This window comes from Scleropages formosus, chromosome 15 (genome assembly GCF_900964775.1).
Source record: "Scleropages formosus chromosome 15, fSclFor1.1, whole genome shotgun sequence".
In the NCBI taxonomy this organism is placed as follows: Eukaryota; Metazoa; Chordata; class Actinopteri; order Osteoglossiformes; family Osteoglossidae; genus Scleropages; species Scleropages formosus.
The window spans coordinates 27,727,681-27,751,022 of NC_041820.1; the positions used below are offsets into that span (position 1 = coordinate 27,727,681).

Genomic DNA, 23,342 nt, shown 5'->3' on the forward strand with positions numbered 1-23,342 from the left:
CCTTCTGCTTTCCATTTCTCTTTCAGGCAAAATGCTGTTGCCAGAATTCTCAGCCTTGTAGGCCTGATCGATTGACACTGGAAATTTCTAGTTTACATTTACATTCATTTGGCAGTCATTTTTCTCCAAATTAACATTATCATTATAATCATTGTGTAATGCAAAATTAAACTTAACTTTTTCTATAATACACAGTATATTTATAATAAGTTTCTATACCAAGAAATACTAGTACCGTCATCACTAATTATACATAGATTTGTATAATAAATGTTTGTAAAACCCAAACCACTTCCCCTGATGGCACTCGGTGTATTAAAACTGATTTCTGACTCAAACATGCATAAGGATCACTTCAAATCAAGTTGAATGGCAGCCTCTGCTCACACAATAACTAAGTATGTAAGGCTTTACCCAGAAAATTTTCAGCTAGTTGAACATATGCATACGTACATTCGAACCAGAGTTTTAAATCTGGCAAAAACTGCATGCAAACAAATAAAACCCTCTTTCAATATCCCCATTGTTGGAGAGGGCAACAAAGCTGATTGTCCATAAATGTGCTCTCACAGGTTGATGAGAGGCAAATTAAAACCAAATGACTTTTGTGCAATCTATTCAAATTCTAAGTGGAATTGAAAATAAAAAAAAAATAAAAAAAATAAAAAACACCACCCAGTGCACATAGTGCTGACAGGTCCCTTTTTCATACCAAGTCAGGGTTTGGTTTATTAACAACTCCAAAAAAGAGAGACTGGTAGGAAGATGCCAGTTGTGCAAGCTACTGGGTCCCTAAGTTAAGAAATCAGAGTTCCTGGCTGTTGAACTTGTTGCATCCATAGAAGACCGGAAGCTTGTGAGAAAGTTGGGAATACGGCAGGTTATTTATACCCTATCCTCCCACATAATCTCGGAAAACACACTTTATAGTGAGATCCACTCAAAGTGAGGGCAAGACCTTGAGTGGATGCCATACTGCAAACAAATTTAAGATTGTCTAAGATCGCCTCATGTCAAAAAGAGTAACAAAGCTACAGGCCTTACATTTGATGTCCACAAAAGAAAAAGACCCTCTGGTAGTAGGTTACGTACTGTTTCGCAATTTTGAAGCGGTGGATCTCTTCACAGATACACTTCAGGTAGCGCTGTTTAGGCAGGCGGGAGAGGAGGTGCTTCACACTGACATTGAACTGCTCCTCACCATCAAACTGGAAGGGAGGAAAATAGAAAGAAGGATCCTTTTCAGTTTTAGACATTTAAGTGGGCAACCCAAACCCACAGATTCTGAGCATTCGTGGGATCTTGATACCAGGTATCTCAGAGACTTAGATGAAAATGGTGTCAACTATAATTTGTTTCGTTGTTCATGCAAGTGTTTTCCTTGACACCTGAAAAGCCACGTGTGTGATATGCAATACATTGTAGCCGACTATGCATTTAACACACTGCTTGTATAACTGTGAGCCAGTTGCATTTTACTTTATACTGTATAAAACTATATGACTAAGAAGCCTGATGTTTCCTCCTTACCAGGAAACTGGCTCAGTGGTATGAAATTCTGTTTTCCTCTAAACTGCTTTATGTTGGCATTGTTAGGAAGACAAGGAATTCTTGCTCTTGGGACTGAGAGTCAATGATCTGTGCAAAGCTTGGGGTGGAATTTCTGACATAAGCACTGACTGCAGGAAGTGGGAACCTCCATTTCCTGTCTCCTCCAGAAAAGGCTTCCCCACCAGACACATCCAGAACCCTCCCCTTCTGTCCTGTCCCCACCCATATCCAGTCAGGTACTGATTATTTGCTTTGTGTTATTCAGGACAAACAAGGCTTGGCACGAACCTCCAGGGACAGGAAGTTGATGAGGGTTTCCTTTGGCAGATCAACCTGAAAGTGAACAATAGAGTGAGGACTTATGGATACAATGGGGCATTTCATCACAAAGACATATGTTTACACTATGCAGAGAACTAAGGGAACTGTTCAGATTGAGTTATGGGTGGTAGAAATTTGCTGTAAATATTTATGAAATCCACTTGCAGCCCAGCACAGCCCCAAAAATGTTTAATTTCTTCAGTATGGGCCTTTTTAACTTGAATGCTAAATACAGACCATAGTTTTTTTAAGAAAGGTGTTTTGTGTGACAAACTAAGACAAATGTATTAAATTTACCTCTAAAAATGTAGCTTGAATGCACTGCGTTTTATATACTCAATGCTTGGTTAAACAAGCAAGAGGTGCAATCTAAAATGGTATGAAAATCAGCATTGTACTTTTGAACGTGTGTACTATATAGTATCTGTCAAATTTTTAGTGCACTTGAAGGAGGAATAAATATTCCCTACTCACAAAGTATTCGGTCAAAAAGTTTGAGAAGGAAATCAGCTGACATCTCTCCCCAGCTTTTCTGCAGCAATTTTCAGAGATGTAGAGCATTTGTGAATTGCTTTGCTTTCACTCTACTGTCCAGTTCCTCCCATAAAAGTATTGCCAGGAATGGCCAAGCGCACTGAAATTTGACTGATACTGTAAATCTCACCTAAAACTTAGAGGGAGAGTCAGACATGGGATTTAAACTAATTCTTAATTATTACGGTCATGTAACAAATTTTTGGCAGAGGTTCTGTCTGTCCTCAGAACTACGGAAATTGGATAGTGTACTATTTTCTTGATGGTTACATTTACATTTATTCATTTAGCAGACACTTTTCTTCAAAGCAACTTAGAATGTTACACTACTTACAATGATTTACCCATTTATACACCTGGGTAATTTTACTGGAGAGATTTATGGTAAATACTTTGCTCAAGAGTACTACAGCTGAAATTCAGACTTGAACTTGAAACCTTAGGGTCCAAATGCAGCAGCAACAACCACTATGCTACCAGCTAACCCATTAAACATTATATGCTGTCAACACCATCAAAGAGAACAATAACTGGAAAAATCCCTTCCTTTGAAAAAAAGACAACAAATCTTTGGAGTGCAAATGGTCAAAACCGCAAGCCCGCACATAACATATATATGTCAGTGCGTACTGATGAGCAAATACATCATGATGACTGAATTAATGAATGCTTCCTGGGCTTTTTTTTTTTTTTTTTTTTTAAATACGACAAGCAATTCAAGCACAATTGACAATCTCCTTGTCTTGTTTTTTGCTATTATAAACTGACCAACTTCTTATTCAGCCATAAACATCAATCCACTTACTGCTAAAACTTCAATTTCGTTGCTTTTGTTTTGCAAATTGCTCCCAAGGTTCTGCAGTCTAGTTTGTATCTGGATAAAGAGACACAGAAAACAGTAATTAAACCTATCATTACAGTGGCCGTAATCAGGGTCTAAAAGGTGACAATTCACCCATTGGCATGTTGACATGAAAGAACTTTACATCACAACATTACAGCACAATATCTGAACTCCCTGTAGAGATTTGGCTTAAGGACCTGTGTTTCATAACGTCTCCTGGTGCTGGCAGACACCTTCTCCGGAGTGATGAGATTCACATTCATTGCAGCACTGCTCCCATGGGGTTCCAATGATCCTACCAAACATCACACTCCATCTCAGTGACAACCGAGTCCATATTAAAATGCTAAATAAACCCTAGTACCAAACTAACAGAACTTTCAGTCCTTTACCGTAATGTTGCACACCATTTACAGTTTTAAAACTCAGTCCCGTACTGTAATGTACAGCACTATTTTGAAAAGTAATGAACTCATTCTATAATTTTACACATCAAGCTATTTAAAATTTTTTTTTAAAAATTCTGTAAAATCTTTTGAGACCATTTTATTATGCAAATTTTACACAGTAAAAATAGTGCTACATCTGATGGGGTATTACAAATCTCAGTTATAAGGATGCCATATATGAGCCAAGATTAGTGTGACTTGCATCATAGCATACACTGTCAGTCATTGTTTGAGATTTAATTAGGTATTTCTGTCACATGCAGTATGTTTAATGGAATCAAACAAAAAGGTAACCACAATCACAGGAGACCAGAGATTAGCACCTTGGACGCATGGAGACGAAAAGCATTGAGAAACCTCTGGCAAACAAGCTTATTCAAATACAAAAATGAGGTTAGAGAATACAAGGGTGGGACTACAGGCTACACAGATGGACCCTAGTAATAGATGCATTGGGATCATGAGGACGAGAAAGGTTAGCATTTGGACACCTTCTTCAGACTCACTTCTCTCCTGATTTTTTAAGTGCATGATAAACATGTAAATATTTAATCTTTATTACAAATTGTTGAATAATGAGTAAACCTTTTGCAGCTCCTCGAGTGATGTATACTGGTTCATATGGTGGATATTGTCAGAGGATTGCGAGAAATTGACTGTACTCAAGAATCACATCTGCATCCAAATCTCTTTGTCATGCAATCCACTCATTATATTTTTTCCTGAGATGTATATTGCTTTGGAGAAAAGCATCTGCTAAAATAATAAATGTAAATTCTCTTTTAATTCAATTTCAACTCACATTTTAATAGAATACTGTTCTCATCAAAGCCACAGAGAGCTCTGTACAAGATAATACAATTCAGTAATAATACACTAACAATATTGGTGTGTGTTACCCATAGAGAGAGAATCTCCCTGAAGACAGCCAATATGAAACCCAGAAGGCTGTTTTATTTATGTAACAATCTATGGCTATGGAATCTCCAGCCATTTGTGCCCTACTTTACACAGATGTGATTCAACAGGTGTAGAAAAGGTAAGATGATGCTGTGCGTCCACCTCTCAAGCCCAGTGAAGACATTCATTCTTGTCTAAGATAGACTCACTACAAGCTTGCTGAAGTTACTGTACCTGAGGTAGCCAGAAGTGACCCCTTGGTGTTCTGAAGAGAAACGCTGTCACACATTTCCCTGTTACAGAAAAGCAAAATAATATCCTTTAAAAAAAAAATCTGTTAACTGAAAGTTTGCAGGGTATTTTGGAGTAGTGAGAGAGAATGATGTACCTGTTGTTCCTTTCCTCATAAAACTTGGTCCGACATTTTTGAACTATGTGATCCACTAGGTCTGTTTCTGGAATTCTCTTCTCTGACTGACGATCTTTCTCAAAAGACTTGACCTGAGAAAAGCAGAGTTGGACACAACAGAAAAAGTTTGATCAGTCATATATCGTTGTTCAGTATTGTGTTAATTGTAATTTTTTCACCTTGCAAAAAGTATTGTATTCTAAGCGTATGTGGAAAACCAATAAATACACTATGGAACAAATGCAACCACATGACAGACTATTTTAATGCATTTCCCACTGGCTTCATCTTTATAAGGAAACATTTCCTACACTAGGCCTAACTACACTAATTGACCTGCAGTGTCAAGACTTATAAGAGGTGCTATCAAGTGGCAAACAATGGGAGAATAAATTACACTGTGGACTGGTGGAGAATTTTAAAAGCCCAGGAAAGTCCCAAAACATGCCTTCACACCTGCATGGTCAGACAGCTCTTATCCTTGTTACAGTAAAGAGGAAAAAGCATGCTCACCCTGATGTAGTTGCCCTCTTTGTCTGAGACCAGAGCCACACAGGTGATCCCAGCTTGTCGGCATTGTTCCAGTACCGCCTCCTGGGACTGAACATAAAGGGAACGCTGATCATACATCACCACACCAAAAAATCTCATCTTCTGAAGATCAGGAGATGCCTGCTATCCTTCGCCTGCTTAAGTAATGTGACACCACAGCTGGAGAGTCCTGATACCCTCCAAGAAAGAGGGCAAAAAACTGAATCAGATTAGCCAAAAGATACAAAAACAAAGTGAAGCTCAAAGCCTTAATTACAAAACTCCGTAGAGACTATAGAACACTTTGAAATTCATTAAACGTTAATTAACCAGTGACTCACCCTCTGGTTCAAGCACTGTGGTTCCCAGTCACACAATGGTGGCATATCCCTACCGAGGAATGCAAGCCCATAATCACTGCCCCTAACCACAGCTGTCCCAGAGGATGATCCCGAGCTAGCCTCAATCTGTACACTGCAACTGAACGTCATGGTACAGGTCTAAAGCAGTGCTCTCACTTAACAGCACAACCAGTTGAGCTCCCAATATTCATCTTTTCCCCTTTCGTGAACTAATTTGACCATCATCAGATTTTAGTTTTTAAATTGTGCCTGGTCAGAGTTCAGGCTCAAGCTGATACTAGGTATCGGGCCCTTCTGCAGGAGTAAAGATTTACCAGAGTTGGTGGTCACAAGAACACAAATACACCCTAGCACTCTGGAGTTAAGGCTGGAATATGACATGTGCTAAGCAAGCACTTCTACTGTTAGGTAACAAATTACAAATTCCACTGGAATGGCATGGAATTTGAGCACTACTGTTCTGTCCCAAAATGAGAGCTCATGTAATCCACTTTTTGTCCAGATATTTCACTGGCTCCTGTCTAAGAGGGCAGGCAGCTTTAGCCAAACAAAATTCCAAAAGTGTCGTGCAAGAGGAATTCTAAGGAAAAGTGAAAGCGCAAGCCATGTGGCCAAGGTTAACCATATTAGGGTAATAAAAGAAAACGCACTAAAGCATGCTGGTGTGAGACTTAATCCTTATTTCAGCCATGTACATATTGCAAAAAAAACCTGAAAATTGTTGTTTCTGTGGCAGAGGTGTAAACTTTGACATAAGCACCCATGCCCATGACTGGAGACATGCAGCAAGGAAAAGTCGGAGTCAGATCTATACAAGACGACAATGTGAGTGGGACTTGCATCGGACATGGTGTGGGACAAATGTATAACTGAGAAGATAAGCTGATATAAAAGAGGATTATAAGCAAGATAATGGAGGGTTGTAAAACAGTGGGCTGCAGTGAGAGGCTTGTTCAACTGTGACAAACTTTTAACACAACAATGAATATAATCTGGGACATTATTAGTGAAAGCCTGTGTAAGTCAGACTGAAACAGCCATCAAAACAATATGACAAGAAAAATATTTTTTAATTAATAAAAAAATGGTTTCCTATTGGTTTAATCTGATAAAAGAAAAAAAAGGTAGCAATATTTTAAACAACCCAAAGTTACACTGCTGTCTCGTATTAAAAACTACATTAAGTTGTCAGTATGTACTTTCTTTATTGGAAATCTTATGTTCCCTTAAAATTTCAACAACAGTTCCAAGACAAGTAGCAGATTTCCTACTGGATACACAAAAAGTTTATTTTCCATTGTAAAATTCTGATTAGTGCTGCCCCCCGATAGGCTCAGAAGGGCTCTTCATATAGACACCCCTCGACTTGCGCAAACACACTGTACTTCAACCACTTACGCAAGTCAAAAGTTATATATGTCAGTTCTACCCCTTCCCTCACCGTTCAACATAGCCTAGCCTACCCTAGCCACTTGTTGCAAACACAGGTACAAAAAACTTACACAATATGGTTCTCTAGTAAATATCAGACATATTAAATATTGTAATAAGACATAGACCTAGTGAATGACATAAATTTTTACATTTCTATAAAGCACAGATAAAAAATAGACTACTGCATTGTATTCACAGTTGATACAGCTAAACCTAGTTCCTGTACTATAGATGATGATCTTTGTCCACCTTTATATACTTCCTTATTTTCAATTTCATCTCCAAATCGGTTGCTGTACACTTGCAAGACAGTTCTCCCTCAAGTGCATGTTTACCACCAGTCATTGTAAATAATGAAATAGGTAAAAAATATGCGAAAAAAGCACTACACTAATGAGAGGACGTGTTCACGGCTCAAAACATGCAGGAACCGGAAGATGCAGCTTCCTGCCTTGTCTGGCTACGTGGACTTGCGCTGAACGTATTTCAGATGTTATGAGTAAGCGCTATCTGTAAATAATGTCTATGCCGGGATTTTTTTTTTTTAGGTAAATCCAGATTTACACAAGCCAAATTTACATAAGTAGAGGGCCGTCTGTAATAGACAGAGCACAGGGGAGGGAGGGAGGGAACTTTCAGGAACCATACTGTTACCTGAGAGGCATCGTAAACTATATCAGCTGAGACCCCGGTACTCCACAACTTCTGAATGACATTGATGGCTCTGTCCATAGAATTTTGACCCATAGGGACCACCATGACATCACAGGAACTCACCACAGGCTGCAGAAACAGGGAATAAAAGTGTTGACTACATCCTTATCCAAAGCATACAATTCTTTTTCTTTTTTTTAAAAAACCTTTTGTACCATGTGAGATTACTGTAAGCAATAATGGCAACTTAACTCGCTCAGGGATACAACAATGTAAATCCTATTTTAAGATTAATGAACTGTTCAACTATTGTGTGGGTCAACAGCAAACTGACTTGTGAAATCCTTTAACTAGTGATATGTAAAGCAATGAAGTAAATGACTTCTATATACATTTTAAAGAGGTTTCAGTATCACGTTATACGTTTTGAACCACTAAGGAAATTTCCCCAACTAATTCACTCAAAGGTCAAAACAAAACTAGGACAAGGCAATTACCCTGTATTTCATTTTAACGTTTTGCTATACATTGTGTAACAACAGTCGACTAATTCTGCAAGATGACTAATGCTCTGAAGGACCATCTGCAATCACACCACAACTAGAACAATGTGGAGTAACACTCTAGCTCACTCACCGGTTCCTCCATGCTAGCCAGGACAGCACAGACTTTGTCTATTGCCAAGCTGGCGCCAACAGCAGAGCGGACCGGAGCAAGGGATCCAGGGCCACAGAACTCTGTGATCTAGAGTCAGAACGACAGAGATGACTACTGCCACTGCACCCAAAGGAATTTCAAAAACTGACATATTCCCATGTCTGCTCTTGAACACAGCACCAAACAGCCAGGTAAAAGCTGATTCTTCCATGTATACTTATTCAATAAGCTAGAGTACTGTTCTCCAAAGGGACTAACAATTATTTACCCATTTATATGGCTGGGTAATTTCACTGGAGCAAGTTAGAGTACACACCTTGATCAAGGGTTTCTATAGACAGGATTTAAATATGGGACTTTGGAGTGCAAAAGTGGTTGCTCTAACCACTATGCTACCTGCTGCCCCTAAGTACAGGTCTGAAATCCAGTTCTTTAACCACTAATTGTTGCCTACACCACAGGAACATGGTCTGGAGCCGAAGCCTTGATTATCAATACTGAAGGCTACAATACTTCCTTTGTGGTGCTTACCAGGTGATCATAACGGCCCCCAGCTGCTATAATGTCAGCCACTGTGCGCCGTCGGCGATGGACAAAGGCAACAAACTGGAAGATGACTCCACAGTGATGTTGCACTTTGTAGATTAGGCCCAAGTTCACTACAACCTGTATACCCAAACAAAGACACGTTTTACTTGCTCTTGCATCACTGGGCAAAATATTCACTCATTCTAGCAAAGGGGGGTGACGGCATGATTCGAAGAATTAATGAGAATTACTGTAACAGAAAGAGGAGTTATGGGGTGTGTGGGTTGAGACAAGTGGTGCATACAATGGAATGCAATAAAGATTCAATCCAGCTGCTCATCGCTAACTTTAGGATAAGGCTAAAGATGACATGGCCAAACTGTGCAGTGTTGTTAGTGTGGGCTGATAGAAAACAGGTGGAAATTGTTCTTCTCACAAAATTCTCTGTCAGTAGAACACTGTCCCTAGAGGGTAAACAGCTTGTGCATTGGGTCTACACAAAAACACAATCATTGAAGAAACACATATTCACAGTGCATTGTACTTGTGGGAAAGCAGCAGGCGAGAAGTCTGAATGGCAAACAGAAAAACTGCTGACTGTGGAGCTTGGCAGCATGCACCTGAAGCTTGACCCCCAACTTCTTAAGTAGGCCCGTGATCTCCTCCAAGTCCTTGACAGCCTGCTTGGCCAGCTGGGTGAGAGCAGTCTTTTGCTTCATCAGAGAGTTGATGAGGGGTATCAGCTCACGTAGCTCCCCCTTCTGCCCAGTATACTTGTAAAGTGTCTGCAACTAAAGGTGGCGAGAACAATTAAAAGGTCTGCACTCCCTGGAGAGACTGCAACCTCTATAATCGTACAAAGGGACTCACACTGTTGGTGGACAGGGACAGGTTGCAGAACTTGGCTTCCACCTCACGTCGTGTTAGTTTTTCAGTCTGAGAGAGACATGAAAATGGAAACAAGATATTTACAATCTGGACAACTGAAGAGCTGGAACAAAACCAACTGTAAGTTTTAAAATGAGTGTTTCTATCCATTATGCAGATTACAAACACGTACTAAAATAAAACGGAGGGGTAGACAAAAATGGTTGGAAAGTGTTCCGCAATTAAAACTCCAATATAAAACCGAGCTGGCAATGAGAACATGCCACCAGCTCTTAACGCATAATCACGTCCACAGTAGTTACCACACAATCATTCTGGGAGGCAGAAATTGTCCTCACCATGGCATCACAGAGGATGATGGAGGCCTGCAGAAGTTTGTCTTCAGGAACGCCACTGTGCAGCAGCATGGCCCGCAGCAGGCTGGTGTGGTTCAAGTACACACAATAGTTCCTTTCCTGTCAGTGGCAAGAAGCAGGCATCACCTCTACATCCCCAGACAGCAAAGCCACCAATAGTGTTTTCTGCCCAGATGGATTTATCACAAATTGGAAGAGGTCCAACATGTAGGAAGGTTGAATATCCTGTTCTGTGCTTGATAACCTATTCATTAGGCTTCCCTTTTAGGTTAAATCACTCAAAGCCCAAATTTATAAAAGGAGTAACAGCAATAAAGTACAAGAATTCAAAGCAAACAGGCCACCCAGAGAAACATAGACTTGGACTCCATCCTAGTGAGAAGTCCAGGTTTATACCTGCAGGGAAGCGAACTCCTGAATAATTTCTGAGATGGTGTAGATGACCTCAGCATCAGGGAACAGACTGTTGGTGGCAGGAGTGACAATATCAAAAGCACATTCAAGGAGCTCCCGCGGATGTGCACGGTCCAGCCTGCGAGGCCGAAACACCCTCTCTATGCAGTATCTGAAAAAGAAACCGTGAGAAACACCTTTTCAAAACTGCCTCTGAGAAATGTGAAGCCAGTGTCTGATTCCAGTTGGAAGATGCTGCAGATGATTTTACCTTTTCAAAGCTGAAACATTATTTCTTGCCAAATATCTTGCAAAAGACACCTACAGGAAGAAAAATTAACAGTGGGAAAAAAAATCTGTTAACACAACTGTAATGACTAACGGTCACAGTGAACATGAACAAAGACATATGAAGTAAAGTGAGACTAAGTGTACATCCATCCACGGCTTCCCGTTTCCTTCTCACCCGGAGATCATAGGGCAACGTGACCAGCATGCCACTGTGGTCCATGAAGCAGGCCAGCTCACTGCCCTCATAGAGTGTCCTGTTTTTTGGCATGAGAAGGGGGGTCTGGAGCCGCACCGCACCTGAAAAGTAGCACGGACACAAAACGTACGCGGTGATATGCAAGTCGATTGACTGAAGTAAGACGGTCCATAAGTAATTATGAAGATGTCTGAAGTAGAATAATTTCAAGCATCACAGACAGAAACTTAAAGCTCACCATGTTTTTTGAAGATCCGAGTTATTGTTTCATATACATACTGCTGTAGTTTTACACTGTTAACATTAAAACTTCCCTGGGAAAAAAAAAGAATCCTGCTTAGAGCAACAAAGAAAATGTCTAAAATTAAATTCCATCATCTTTGCCCCACAGCAACAGTTACATGGATGATGTAATTACACCATTTCCCCTTTATACGGATACTCATTATACAATTATTTCACACTTGCAGACTTCAAGAATTTGTGCCACCCATTCTGCTATAAGGAGTCCATCCCCTGGTAATCTGAATTTTTGGGTCAAGAAGTACACCAAGCCCCACAGTGAACTAAAGAAGCCATCCACTTTATATCAGGAACAAGTCCCAGTGGATAAATACATAAAGAGGTTTGAGTAACTTAATCAGTGATTAAGTGAATTGAGTGCGGTGAGGGAAACAAAGCTGTGTTGACAACTAACAATTTACAAAGTGATACGGAACCCGTTTAATAATATTTCACATCATAGTTGCTGTCCTCAGTATGACTATGAGTAAACAGCGCCCATAGTTCACTCTGTTGCAGTTCCCTCTTCCACATTGAAATTCCATTTAAATTATGGCTCCTATATGACAACAGTCTAGGCAACTAGATTCCAGCTAATCAACGTTCCTTTTCATTCCATAAACAGTACACAAATAGGCTGATAAAACTTAGTCTTGTGCTACAGTTCACATCTAAACGTGAAAAGTGTCATAAAACTTATGCTCCGCTGGCAGAATATCCATAATGTACCCACACACTTTATACCTATAACAGTACATTTTGAGATTTATAATAGGTAAACTAGCTTTACAGGAGAATGTTCTTTTTTAAAGATAAAAAAGAGATTATTAATAGTAGTATACATTTTGGATCACTTTTTATTGAACTTCAGTCAGTACTAGCACAGATTAAAGCTGTTGCTATATAAAATAATGGAAGTAACTTTAAAAATGCCTCTCCAGAAAAAAGTAGTTTCAAATATTGGGAGAAGGGTGTGCACAGTCATCCAGAGCAATTCACAACTCTACAGTGACATCTGTGGGAGAAAATGGGAAACCTACCAATTTGAAGTCCTTTTCACCAATTCATTGTAATTCTGGCTCACCTGGATTTAAAGCTAAATAAAAGCTCAGGTGGACATACTACTGAAAAACACGGTGACATGAACTGCAGTAAGCATCCCAGTAACAAGGACTTGTACCTTGTAGACATCAATGTCATAGGTGTAGTCCATAACCGGCGAGATACTCTGGGAGAACAGCTGGTTGACCATAGTGCGATAGGCCTTCCCATGAACATTGGCCATGGTGAGCTGCAGAACCTCATGTAGCTCTGACTCCTCCATCTGCGGTGGTGGCAGCAGGTCGCTCTTCAGTAGCTCCTGGGCTGTGGGCCGCATGGCAGGGTCATGATTTAGCAGCCAGCTAATCACCTTCCGCTGGGAGTGCAACACAAAGAGGAGTGGAAAGCACAAGATTTCAGTCCACCACAGCAGAAAGGTTTTTATTTTTAACCTTGCAGTAATAAATTGCTTTTAAACAGTTCAAGAGTACTCGTAATTCCTTTATTCATAAAGATTCATGTGACATTTGTTTTGTTTAAAAGTCCTCATGCCCACTCCTTAGGTTTTTTTAAAACAATAATCTTAATACTCAATATATCTTGAATGTAAGTCTTGCCCAATGGATCAAGTTATTGCACTGAAAAGTGATACACTCAAGCTGTTTTTTAACCAAGTCATTCAGACAGCTAGAAAACATGGTAAAGATAAGCTAAATGGAAGCATTATGATATTACTCTATTGGTGGGTGTCTAGTAGACAAGGGTTATATTCCCTTACAGTACATTACCTGTGGTCCTATCGCATATTCATGGAAATCATCAGGAAACTCAATAGAGTCCTGGAAATAACCAAGATAACAGGATTTTTGATTATTTGGAAATGTGATCTGAAATTCACAGAAAATACTGTGTTCCTTAAGAGTTCACCTTGCGTAACTGGCTCAAGACAGTGATCCGCTCTGATGTGGTGGTCATAGGTCTGTAGGACATCTCAAACAGGATAATGCCAAGGCTGAACAGGTCCACTTTCTGCAATATAAGACATGGATTAAGGTCAAACACTAAAGAAAAGTAGTTCATCCTGAAATTAATCTACAAGGTTCATTACTCTCGAACCATTAGGGGTGTGACCAGCAACTGATCTACAGTTGATTATGTCCTTTACTTTGTTCATTTTACAATACTTACCTGATTGTAGGTGGCCTTAGTATTGCCTTGCACTTCTGGGCTAACGTATAAGGCAGTACCAACCATTCCAGTCATGTTGTCTGAGGGAAGAAGAAGGAGAAGAAGAAACAACATGACAAATGATGGGAATGACTCCAGCACTGACAATGACAGCAGACCTAAGAATGAACTGGGTTTCTCACAAACTGATGCACACCAGTTGTACTGTATACACTCTTCTTTGAGGTTTGAAGACTTTGTGGTTACACAAAACTAAGACTGGAGAAAACTGAACTGAAAGGTACAAAACCTTCATCACTTGATACAAAAGTACATTTAAAAGGACGATAGATCTAAAGAATGGAGAGAGGCAAAGGCTGACAGTGACACTGACCAGAAAGGGAGAAAAAACGGGGGGTAGGGGGGTCCATTATTTGGCTCTAAGCTACCTGTGGAGTCTGGTTTAAGTACGACAGCTGAGCCACTCTCCTCAGTTTCCAGCTTGCCTGCAGCCTATAAAGTGAGAAAGAAACAAGTTCTCATAATGCAGAATTAACTTTTGAAGAGGATCACAATGCTTAGCAGAAGTATTAAATCCATGTTAATGGACTTCAGCTCCTGCTAGAAGGAAACTCATATTCTAAACGTACCACGTTAGCAGGATGGTCTGTTGCCAAGCCAAAATCCCCAATTTTCACATGGTCCAGGGAGTCCAGAAAGATGTTAACAGGTTTCAAATCACGATGAATCATTCCCTGGTGGGGAGGGGACCAAGACAAAACTTGTCATGTGAAGAACATAGGAAGACTACTTTAGATGAGTGTTGTGCAATGCCATTCCCTTGCTCTCTATGCAACATGGCAAACATTTTTCTGCACACCCTGGTGCCTCATTCCTCTGCTTTCTGGAAAAACGGTGCTCCTTGCACTACCAACTGACCTTGTCCAGTGTAATCTGAACTGAGGTGTTTGACCTGAGATTCATTTCTGCAGCATAACCAGTAGGGGAGGCATGCTTTCTCTAGAAGACAGCTAACCTGCTCGTGGATATATGCCAATCCATCCAGGATTTCCCGGAACAGCCTCCAGAGGCGACTGCTGTCCAAATACAAGCCCTTGTCAATTGTGTCTCTTAAAGTGCTCTTTTCACAGTATTCCATCTGTAACAGAGAAAGGGACAAGTAGTGTAGTGGGTAGAGTCATTATCATACTAACTGAAGGTTCCCAGTGGAAATGATTGTAAAATTCCATAAAATTGTAATTTGCCTTGGATAAAGGAGTCAAATAAATCTATGAGGAAACCCTGTCCATCAAGGTGGAAGTAATGCTTGCAAGTAAAAATTCTAGCCCACCTGTATGTACAGATAATGAGCAACCAGAAGCAGACACTCTGTGTCTGTGCTCTCAGCAGTTGCAGCCTCTTTTCCTTTGCTCTTCTCATCGTTTTCTGGAGAGAGGCTGTCCCTGCTGCCATCCCCATTGTCAAATATAATGTCACTCTCAGAATCACTGCTGCAGGGACTGTGAAGACATATAACTCAGCTATTAATATTGCTATAAAGCATTTAAGTTCAGTATAAGGAAACCAACTATAACCTAAATACAATAGGAATCTGTAGACCTCTGCTCATACACTTCTACCTCAACTGACAAATGCAACCGGAACAGGAAGTTGGATCATATTTTGGAACTGTAAGCTCGCCCACTACATCACAATCAATAAAAACATAATACAGGCTAATCTATTCATGAGTTAGATGCAACTGCAAACATCAGATAAAGCAAAAATTAACAGAAAATTTGCTATAAGACATATTGATTCCATGTTGTACAGCTCACACAAACTTAAGTGTTCCCGTATTCCTTCTATTCAAAGTGTTTTGTTATGCCGTACACACACAGGACAGTGCAGTGTTCCAGCACCAGGTGCCACGGGAGAATGCAACAACGGGGAAGACCACATAGGGGAAAAATAAAAGTGTTTCTTAAATACTGGGTGGGCATCATATGGTAAACTTGACAACACTGGCCATAAAAAGCAACTGATGCATTTATAAAAACAATTTAACAAGATGCTGTTCAAACACAAGTTTGTAGTCAAAAAGCTTAGTAATACAAACATACAGTACCTCTATTTATTTGTTGGGTAGTTTCTGTAGTAGTCTCAAATATACCAATGACATATTAACAAAAACAAGTATAGTAACATCTAGTTTCTTTTGTATTTGCTCCAGTTTCCATGGTGCATGGATTTCCTTTTGTGTGGAAGGTAGGCACTGAGGTTTGGTCAAAGGGTCCTCTCTCTCCCTCTACACCTAGACATTTTGACAACATATCTAACACCAGCAACCTTTTCTGATTCCGGTTTCCCTATAAACTGAATCTTAGTCCGGGACAACTTGTGCTGGTTTTCATGATAAAGAAGGGTACAGAAGTGGTTTACACTGCTTTCTTTCACATATTTTTGGATTGCAAACATGGGGAGAATTTGCAGACTCTGCACAATCTGAGCGAGATTTGAATTTACACCTGAACACACAGCCCAGGTAGTATGAGGCACCAGGATTACCACTGCAGCATAAACTGTATACAAGCAGTTCCCGAGTTACGAACGTCCGACTTATGCACAACCGGTACTTATGAATCGTGGAAATTGATTTTTTTTTTTTTTGTCACCCTTAAATAACAATCAAATGAAAACTTCATAATTAAGCCTATTATATTAAAAATTCAAGTTACTGTACATACAATGGTTCGTAATAATAAACGGGCGGTACTTTGTGATGTGCAACAAAATGCACGAGTTCGAGGTAGGACAGACTTACTTCTTTTCCTGTTAACAGTGTCTTGCATTACTCTATTTGGCTTTAATTTTTTGTTTTTATCCTCCTAATCATGGCACCAAAGTGTAAATGTGATGCAAGTGATGGTGATGCATCCAAGAAAAAGGAAACGATCAAACGATTGAAAGTAAAGAGTAAACAGTAAACCGAAAGGTAAAACGCCAAACAATGGAAAAGCGAACATTATAGTTTCTTTAATGTTTTACACGCCCGCCCTCTCTCTCTCAGAAAGATCATTCGGCTACAAAAGACTTCTTCCCAGTTGGGGAATCTCACTCCAGATAAGTAGATAAGACAAACCTCTCTCGCTCTGCTCTTACAAGTCCTGTCTCCCATTGTTCCACAGCCTGCCTCGTCCCTCGACCACAATTTCGGATCTTCGCCTCTGTTCAGTTTGCCGATCGACTGACCATTCGCCCGTCCCCGACCATGAGAACACATCTACTCCTTTGATTCTGAATAAACGATCCTGCACTTGGGTCCAGCCTCCTCCGTGTCCTCTGTTCATCATCACAGTATTAACATTTATTATTATCTCTTTCTGTCTCTCTATTATAAATACTGTAGTTAATTATTACATTATCATCACCATATTATTATTACTGTATTGCTATATTAAAGATGTTTTAATGTATCCGAAGTGTTTCTTTAATGTTTTTTATCCATAGAAAGGTACACAATATGCGATATACTACATCAAACATTTGAAAAACTGACATTAGATACCCACCATCCATAACCGTTCCGACTTGCGTCAAAATACGACTTAAAAGACAGATTGAGGAAACGGAAGTTGTTCGTAATTCGGGGGCTGCCTGTAAAGGTGAAGTACGGTTGCAGGAGTATACACACACACACACACACACATTTTCAGAACCGCTTGTCCCATACGGGGTTGCGGGGAACCGGAGCCTACCCGGTGACACAGGGCGTAAGGCCGGAGGGGGAGGGGACACACCCAGGACGGGACGCCAGTCCATCGCAAGGCACCCCAAGCGGGACTCGAACCCCAGACCCACCGGAAAGCAGGACCGTGGTCCAACCCAGTGCGCCACTGCACCCCCGCTGCAGGAGTAAAAGAATGTAAATTATATATCACTACCATCACATGGTGCATCACTCACAGGAATGAGGGGCAAAAGACATCCTCCTCTTCATCATCTTCATCACTGGAATCCAGGTCTGCACCGCTGCACTTAGCACTGGAAGACCTCTCGATGGACGTACTCCACTCGACAGAGCTGGCAAGCGTGGGCGGGGGAGCCTCAGCCTCTACATCATCTGGCATGTCCAGCTCATTGCGCTTCCGTGACTCATGCCGGGGTGACTTCCCTGGGGAGCTCTGGGGCTCAGAGCTGTCACTGCTCAGCACACCCACGGATGGCTTCTCATGCCTCTCAATCCAGGCATTGTAGTATCGGACAATGTTCTCGTGGTTTAATCGTGACAACAGAGTCACCTCACCTTTGATCCGGCGGAACTGCTTGCTGCTTGGGTTCACCTGTATCCGTTTCACAGCATAGTAACAACCATCCAGTTTGTTCTGAACCTGGTAGACCCCCAAGGGCATAAAGAAGAGCATCATGACAGCCTTAAACTGAAGACCTGTTCCTAAAATATTGCTTTGTATATTTAACAGTTTAATTAAAGTCACATCCACTGAATAAACGTGAAAAACAGACTCACCTTAATAACAGCTCCGAATGCCCCTTTCCCTAGGAGCTTCAGCTCTTCAAACTCATTGTAGTAACGGGAGAACTGCTTCTGAATCTCAGTGCTGAAGGGAGCATTCAGATTTCGATTACGAGGGAATATAGTGGAAGCAAAGTCATCGCCAGCATCTGTGAATGGACAACAGACCACCAGTTGACATGAAGAAATGACTGAAAATGGAGACAACGGATTCTAGAGGAAAGACAGAAGAAAATCAGGTGCATTTGTGTGCACTCAAAAGAACTCCATACCACAAAATAACCACTACAATGACTTACGAAAATAGATACAACTTTTTCATACAACAAGATTTATTCAGAACAGAATTGTTACCTGGTTACCCTACTTTCAGAAAGGCATTTTATTCACTGGCTGCTACAGCTTCCACTCTGAAACACAGAGACACTAGACACTACAACAAAACCAACTAATGTACAAACTTTTTATCACACTGACAACCTCAACCTAACACACCCCATGATTCAGTAAATATCACAACTGAAATACATTACATTTATTTAGCAGATGTTTTCTCCAAAGCAACTTCCAATGAACTCTGTGTGGTGCTGCTATCAGCTCACACATCTTATTCACCAAGGTGACTTACACTGCTAGATACACTACTTACAATGGGTCACTCATCCATACATCAGTGGAACTCACTCTAACATTCACACACTACGGGTGAACCTGGACAGCATGTCTTTGGACTGCGGGAGGAAACCAGAGCACCCAGAGGGAATTCATGCAGACACGGGAAGAACATGCAAACTCCACACAGACCAAGGGGGAGATCGAACCCGCGTCCTCTTGCACCACCCAGGCGCTGTGAGACAGCAGCACTACTTGCTGTGCCATCATGCATCCCATACTTAAATAGCTTCAGGTTGATTAATTAAGTAATTTAGCTTTTTATTTTCCTCTACAGACAGTAAGGAAAACTACAGTGCTAAGCAACTTAAAATGATTTACCTATTTACACAGCACAGTAATTTGTACTGGAGAAATTCAGAGCAAGTACCTTGCTCAAGGATACTACATAAGTGAATGAATATATGAAAAACTTTATTAGTACCAGAGGGAAATTTCTCTCTTACACATTCATGCAACAAGATTGTGTATGCACATAAGTGACAAAACAGATAAATAATTTTAAAAAATAAATATACAAACATATTTATACATAAGAGAGGGCAGGTAAAATGAGGTGGTGAGAGAGCACAGAGCAAGCTTAACACCACTCAATCATTCAGAAGTCACCAAGCTGGCAGCATAAGAATCTGATGGGAGCTGGTAGAATTTACCTTCAACATCACAACTGGACAGAGTGTTGCTGAATGTGCTCCTTTTTGTATAACCAAAATGACATGCAGAGGAAGTGAACCATTGTCTATAACAGACAGTTCCATATCCGCATCATTTTACATTTATTCAGTTAGTAGCTGCTTTTCTACAAAGTGATGAATTCTCCAAGAACAATACAAAAACTGAATTAAACCAACAGGAGGAGATACTTGCATACAGATACAAATATGCAGTACGCATTATATTTGTGCTGGTGGATCGTCGCTGTAGTTTGTCATTTGTGTAAGTTTGTTTGCTACCACTATATCTCAATACACGTTCTTATTGTGCAGTTCTGCTCATAGACAAGTCATCTGTCTTGCATTTGCGCAGTCACTGATCTTATTTATTCTGTAGTTTCTCAGAGTGCAAGGAAAACTTCTGCAAATATATGAAACAGTGCGATTAGACGCAATTCTTAGCATTAGAGCAAAGCCATCGCCAGCGAAAAACTGGAATATAGCAGGAAGGTGGAATCACAGTTCAACTGCACTCAAGAGGCACGTAGGCTGTGGCAGGGAATCCAAATATTAACGGATTACAAACCACAAAGGCGGTCATTGACAGGTGCCGCTGCGTCTCTCCCTGAAGAACTGAATGCGTTTTATGGCGGCTTCGAGTTCGAGAACAAAGACCCCCCACAGCGAATCCCCACAGTACATGAGAACGCCGGTTTCACCGTCTCTGCGGCACACGTGAGAAAAACTTTTAGCCGAGTCAACATCCGCAAAGCTGCTGGACCGGATGGAATTTCAGGGCGAGTTTAAAAACATGCAGAGAGCAGGCTACTGTCTTCACGGACATATTTAACAGCTCCTTAAAAAGCTTAACTGTACCTACTTGTTTCAAAAACACCACCATCATCTCTGTTCCTAAAAAGAACAAAGTGAGCTGCCTTAATGACTATTGCCCAGTGGCACTGACCCCCACTGCAATGAAATGCTTTGAGAGGCTGGTGCTGGGACACATTAAGGACACCATCCCATACACTCTGGACCCACTGCAGTTTGCCTACCGCCACAACAGATCCACTGAAGACGCGATATCACACACATTTCACACCATTCTGTCTCACCTGGATAATAAAAACTGCTATGCAAGGCTATTGTTTGTAGACTATAGCTCAGCATTTAACACTGTCATCCCAACCAAGCTGATCCAGAAACTACTAGGGCTGGGACTGAGTGCTGCATTGTGCAATTGGATCCTGGATTTCCTCACCAACAGACCCCAGCGTGTGCGGATTGGCAGTAATACCTCCTCCCCACTGATCCTCAACACTGGCACTCCATAGGGAAGTGTCCTGAGCCCAGTGCTATACTCCCTGTTCACACATGACTGTGTGACCAGTCACAGCTCCAACACCAGCATAAAGTTTGCTGACGATACCACCATTGTGGGTCTGATCACCAACAACGATTAAGACGGCCTACGGAGAGGAGGTGAGGCTCCTGGCAGAGTGGTGCCAGGACAACAACCTGTCTCTAAATGTCAGTAAAACTAAGGAGCTGGCGATTGACGTCAGGAAACAGGATACGGTTCAGGCACCCATCTACGTAGGAGGGGACATGGTAGAGAGGGTCAACAGCTTCAAATTCCTCGGGGTCACCCTCACTGCCAAACTCACATGGACTGAGCACACAGCATCAACCATCAAAAAGGCCCATCAACGCCTCAACTTCCTCAGGCATCTGAAGAAAGTCAGGATGTCCACTACAGTCTTCACCACTTTCTACAGGTGTGCTGTGGAGGACAAGAAAGTCTTACAGAGGCTGGTCAAAACAGCTCAGGAAATCATCGGCACACAGCTACCAGCAGCCGAGGACACCTGCACCACACGCTGCCTCAGAAAGACGATGGGCATCATGAGAGATCATAGTCACCCCGCGCGGGCACTTTTCTCTTCCCTGCCATCTGCAAAATGGCTTAGGTCTATTCGAACCCGCATAGCTAGGTACAGGAACAGCTTTTACCCCACTGTTCTAAGACTATACAACACTAACCAATGTGCCACCTTAAGTAACTAGAGTTGGACTGCTCCACCCAAGCACATTGGTAAATTACACTGTCACTTTAAGCATTCTCATTCTCTCGTTCTGAGTTCTCTGTCAACCGGCATTATTGTTACCACTGTTACCATTATTTATTGTTATTGCTATCATTGCTGCTATTGTTATTTACTGTCATTGACACTGTTTTGTTTGTGCAGTATTTCTATTGTCTTTGCCATAGTCTGTGGAGAAGCATTCAGGAAGATTTTCATGGTACATGGTACTTGTATCTATGACAATAAACTTGAAACTTGAACTTGAAATCTAAATTGTGTCCTGTACTGTAGACTGGGTGTCGCTCAGCTGTTTAGATCAATAGTGCTACCCTTTTGTTTGTTTTCTTTATGTTCACAGAGTGGCTTCGGTTTTGGCTCTCAGCTAATGTGAATTAGTCAGGTTCAAATTGCAACAGGTGACGCATAGCAGCAATGGTAGCCTCAAGGTGCAAAGACAAGGGAGTCTACCTGTGGGAGTCCACCAAGGGAGGCCTCTGCCACTACATGACTTCTGCCACCAACATCATGTTCTGTGAAGGATCATGCATCAAACATATCTGACATTAAAGGCAATCGAACTGTGCAACATCACCGTCAAGAGACTCAGACGCTCCTGCTACTACAGCAACCTTTTTTATCCTACCAAGTCATGAACCCATCTACCAAGCTCTCCATCCTGTTTCAGCCTCTTCATGGGACTCTGGAACTGTTAATCTGCTGCTCTAGCCCTGACAGAAACCTGGATTACCCTAGATAACACAGCCACACCTGCAGCCTTCTCCACAAACTACTCGTTCTCCCACACCCCATGTTTCTCTAGCAGAACTGGAGATATGGACTTGCTGATCTCTCCGTCAGCAGTAATATTCTGTTCTCCCTCTACACCTGCCTGACCTGTCCTCTTTTGAAGTGAGTGTCATCTCCATCACTGCTCTGATCACACTCATTGTAGTCGTCCTCTATAGCCCTCCTGGCCCTGCCGGCCGCTTTCTGGATGACACTGATATGTTGTTGAGCTCTCTCCTAGAGGAGAGCACTCCGTTGATTCTCCTGGGTGGCTGCAACCTGTATATCAGGACATTCATGCAATTGGCCTTCTGTCGCTTTTGCAGTCCTTCAACTTCTCTCTGTCCCAGTCCATTGCTACTCACAAAGCCGGAAATCTCCCATCTCCCTTCAAAACTGCCCTCATTTCACTTCTGTTAAAGAAACACTATCTGGATCAGTCCAGAACTCCCTCCTCCCTTTTCTGTCAAAAAACTCTGGAACGGACAACCTGTGACCTTGCTCCAATAAAAATTACCCAGCTGTGGTATTACCATAGTAATAGTGCCAAGTCGAAGGCGACCACTCGCATGGTTTTCAAGGTAAGTCAAGGGAGGAAACAGAGGTGGGTTGCCAGGTCCTTCCTCTGCATGGAGGGGGAAGGCAAACACAGGGAGAGAGACAGGGCCACCGCACCCCAAGCAGGACTCGAACTCCAGACCTGCCACACAGCAAGGCACCGGCCAAACCCACTGTGCCACCGCGCCCACCTCACCCAGCTGTACAAATAGATAAATAATTGTATGTATTTTAACATCCAGCCGCACTTCTAGAACTGAGTCA

At 41.5% G+C, this 23,342-nt stretch overlaps 1 protein-coding gene across 2 annotated transcripts in view; it reads right to left on the reverse strand.

Moving 5' to 3' along the window:
- eif2ak4 (eukaryotic translation initiation factor 2 alpha kinase 4) overlaps positions 1–23,342 on the reverse strand; it is a 35,549-nt gene that overhangs the window by 759 nt on the left and 11,448 nt on the right. Inside the window, exons 11-37 of one of the 2 annotated variants that reach the window (XM_018742184.2) lie at positions 18,317–18,471; positions 17,755–18,179; positions 15,140–15,308; positions 14,825–14,947; positions 14,439–14,543; positions 14,238–14,301; positions 13,810–13,889; positions 13,549–13,650; positions 13,410–13,460; positions 12,761–12,997; positions 11,537–11,612; positions 11,278–11,399; positions 11,083–11,132; positions 10,815–10,983; positions 10,401–10,517; positions 10,045–10,110; positions 9,795–9,965; positions 9,178–9,312; positions 8,626–8,733; positions 7,990–8,118; positions 5,522–5,608; positions 4,988–5,100; positions 4,834–4,892; positions 3,448–3,545; positions 3,212–3,280; positions 1,840–1,884; positions 1,093–1,208 (exon numbers count right to left, since the gene is read on the reverse strand). In XM_018742184.2, the coding sequence (XP_018597700.1) occupies positions 1,093–1,208; positions 1,840–1,884; positions 3,212–3,280; positions 3,448–3,545; positions 4,834–4,892; positions 4,988–5,100; positions 5,522–5,608; positions 7,990–8,118; positions 8,626–8,733; positions 9,178–9,312; positions 9,795–9,965; positions 10,045–10,110; positions 10,401–10,517; positions 10,815–10,983; positions 11,083–11,132; positions 11,278–11,399; positions 11,537–11,612; positions 12,761–12,997; positions 13,410–13,460; positions 13,549–13,650; positions 13,810–13,889; positions 14,238–14,301; positions 14,439–14,543; positions 14,825–14,947; positions 15,140–15,308; positions 17,755–18,179; positions 18,317–18,471 (3,241 nt within the window). Of the gene's footprint in view, positions 1–1,092; positions 1,209–1,839; positions 1,885–3,211; positions 3,281–3,447; positions 3,546–4,833; positions 4,893–4,987; positions 5,101–5,521; positions 5,609–7,989; positions 8,119–8,625; positions 8,734–9,177; positions 9,313–9,794; positions 9,966–10,044; positions 10,111–10,400; positions 10,518–10,814; positions 10,984–11,082; positions 11,133–11,277; positions 11,400–11,536; positions 11,613–12,760; positions 12,998–13,409; positions 13,461–13,548; positions 13,651–13,809; positions 13,890–14,237; positions 14,302–14,438; positions 14,544–14,824; positions 14,948–15,139; positions 15,309–17,754; positions 18,180–18,316; positions 18,472–23,342 lie in introns of those variants that run through there. The other variant, XM_018742185.2, reaches the window with a different exon arrangement.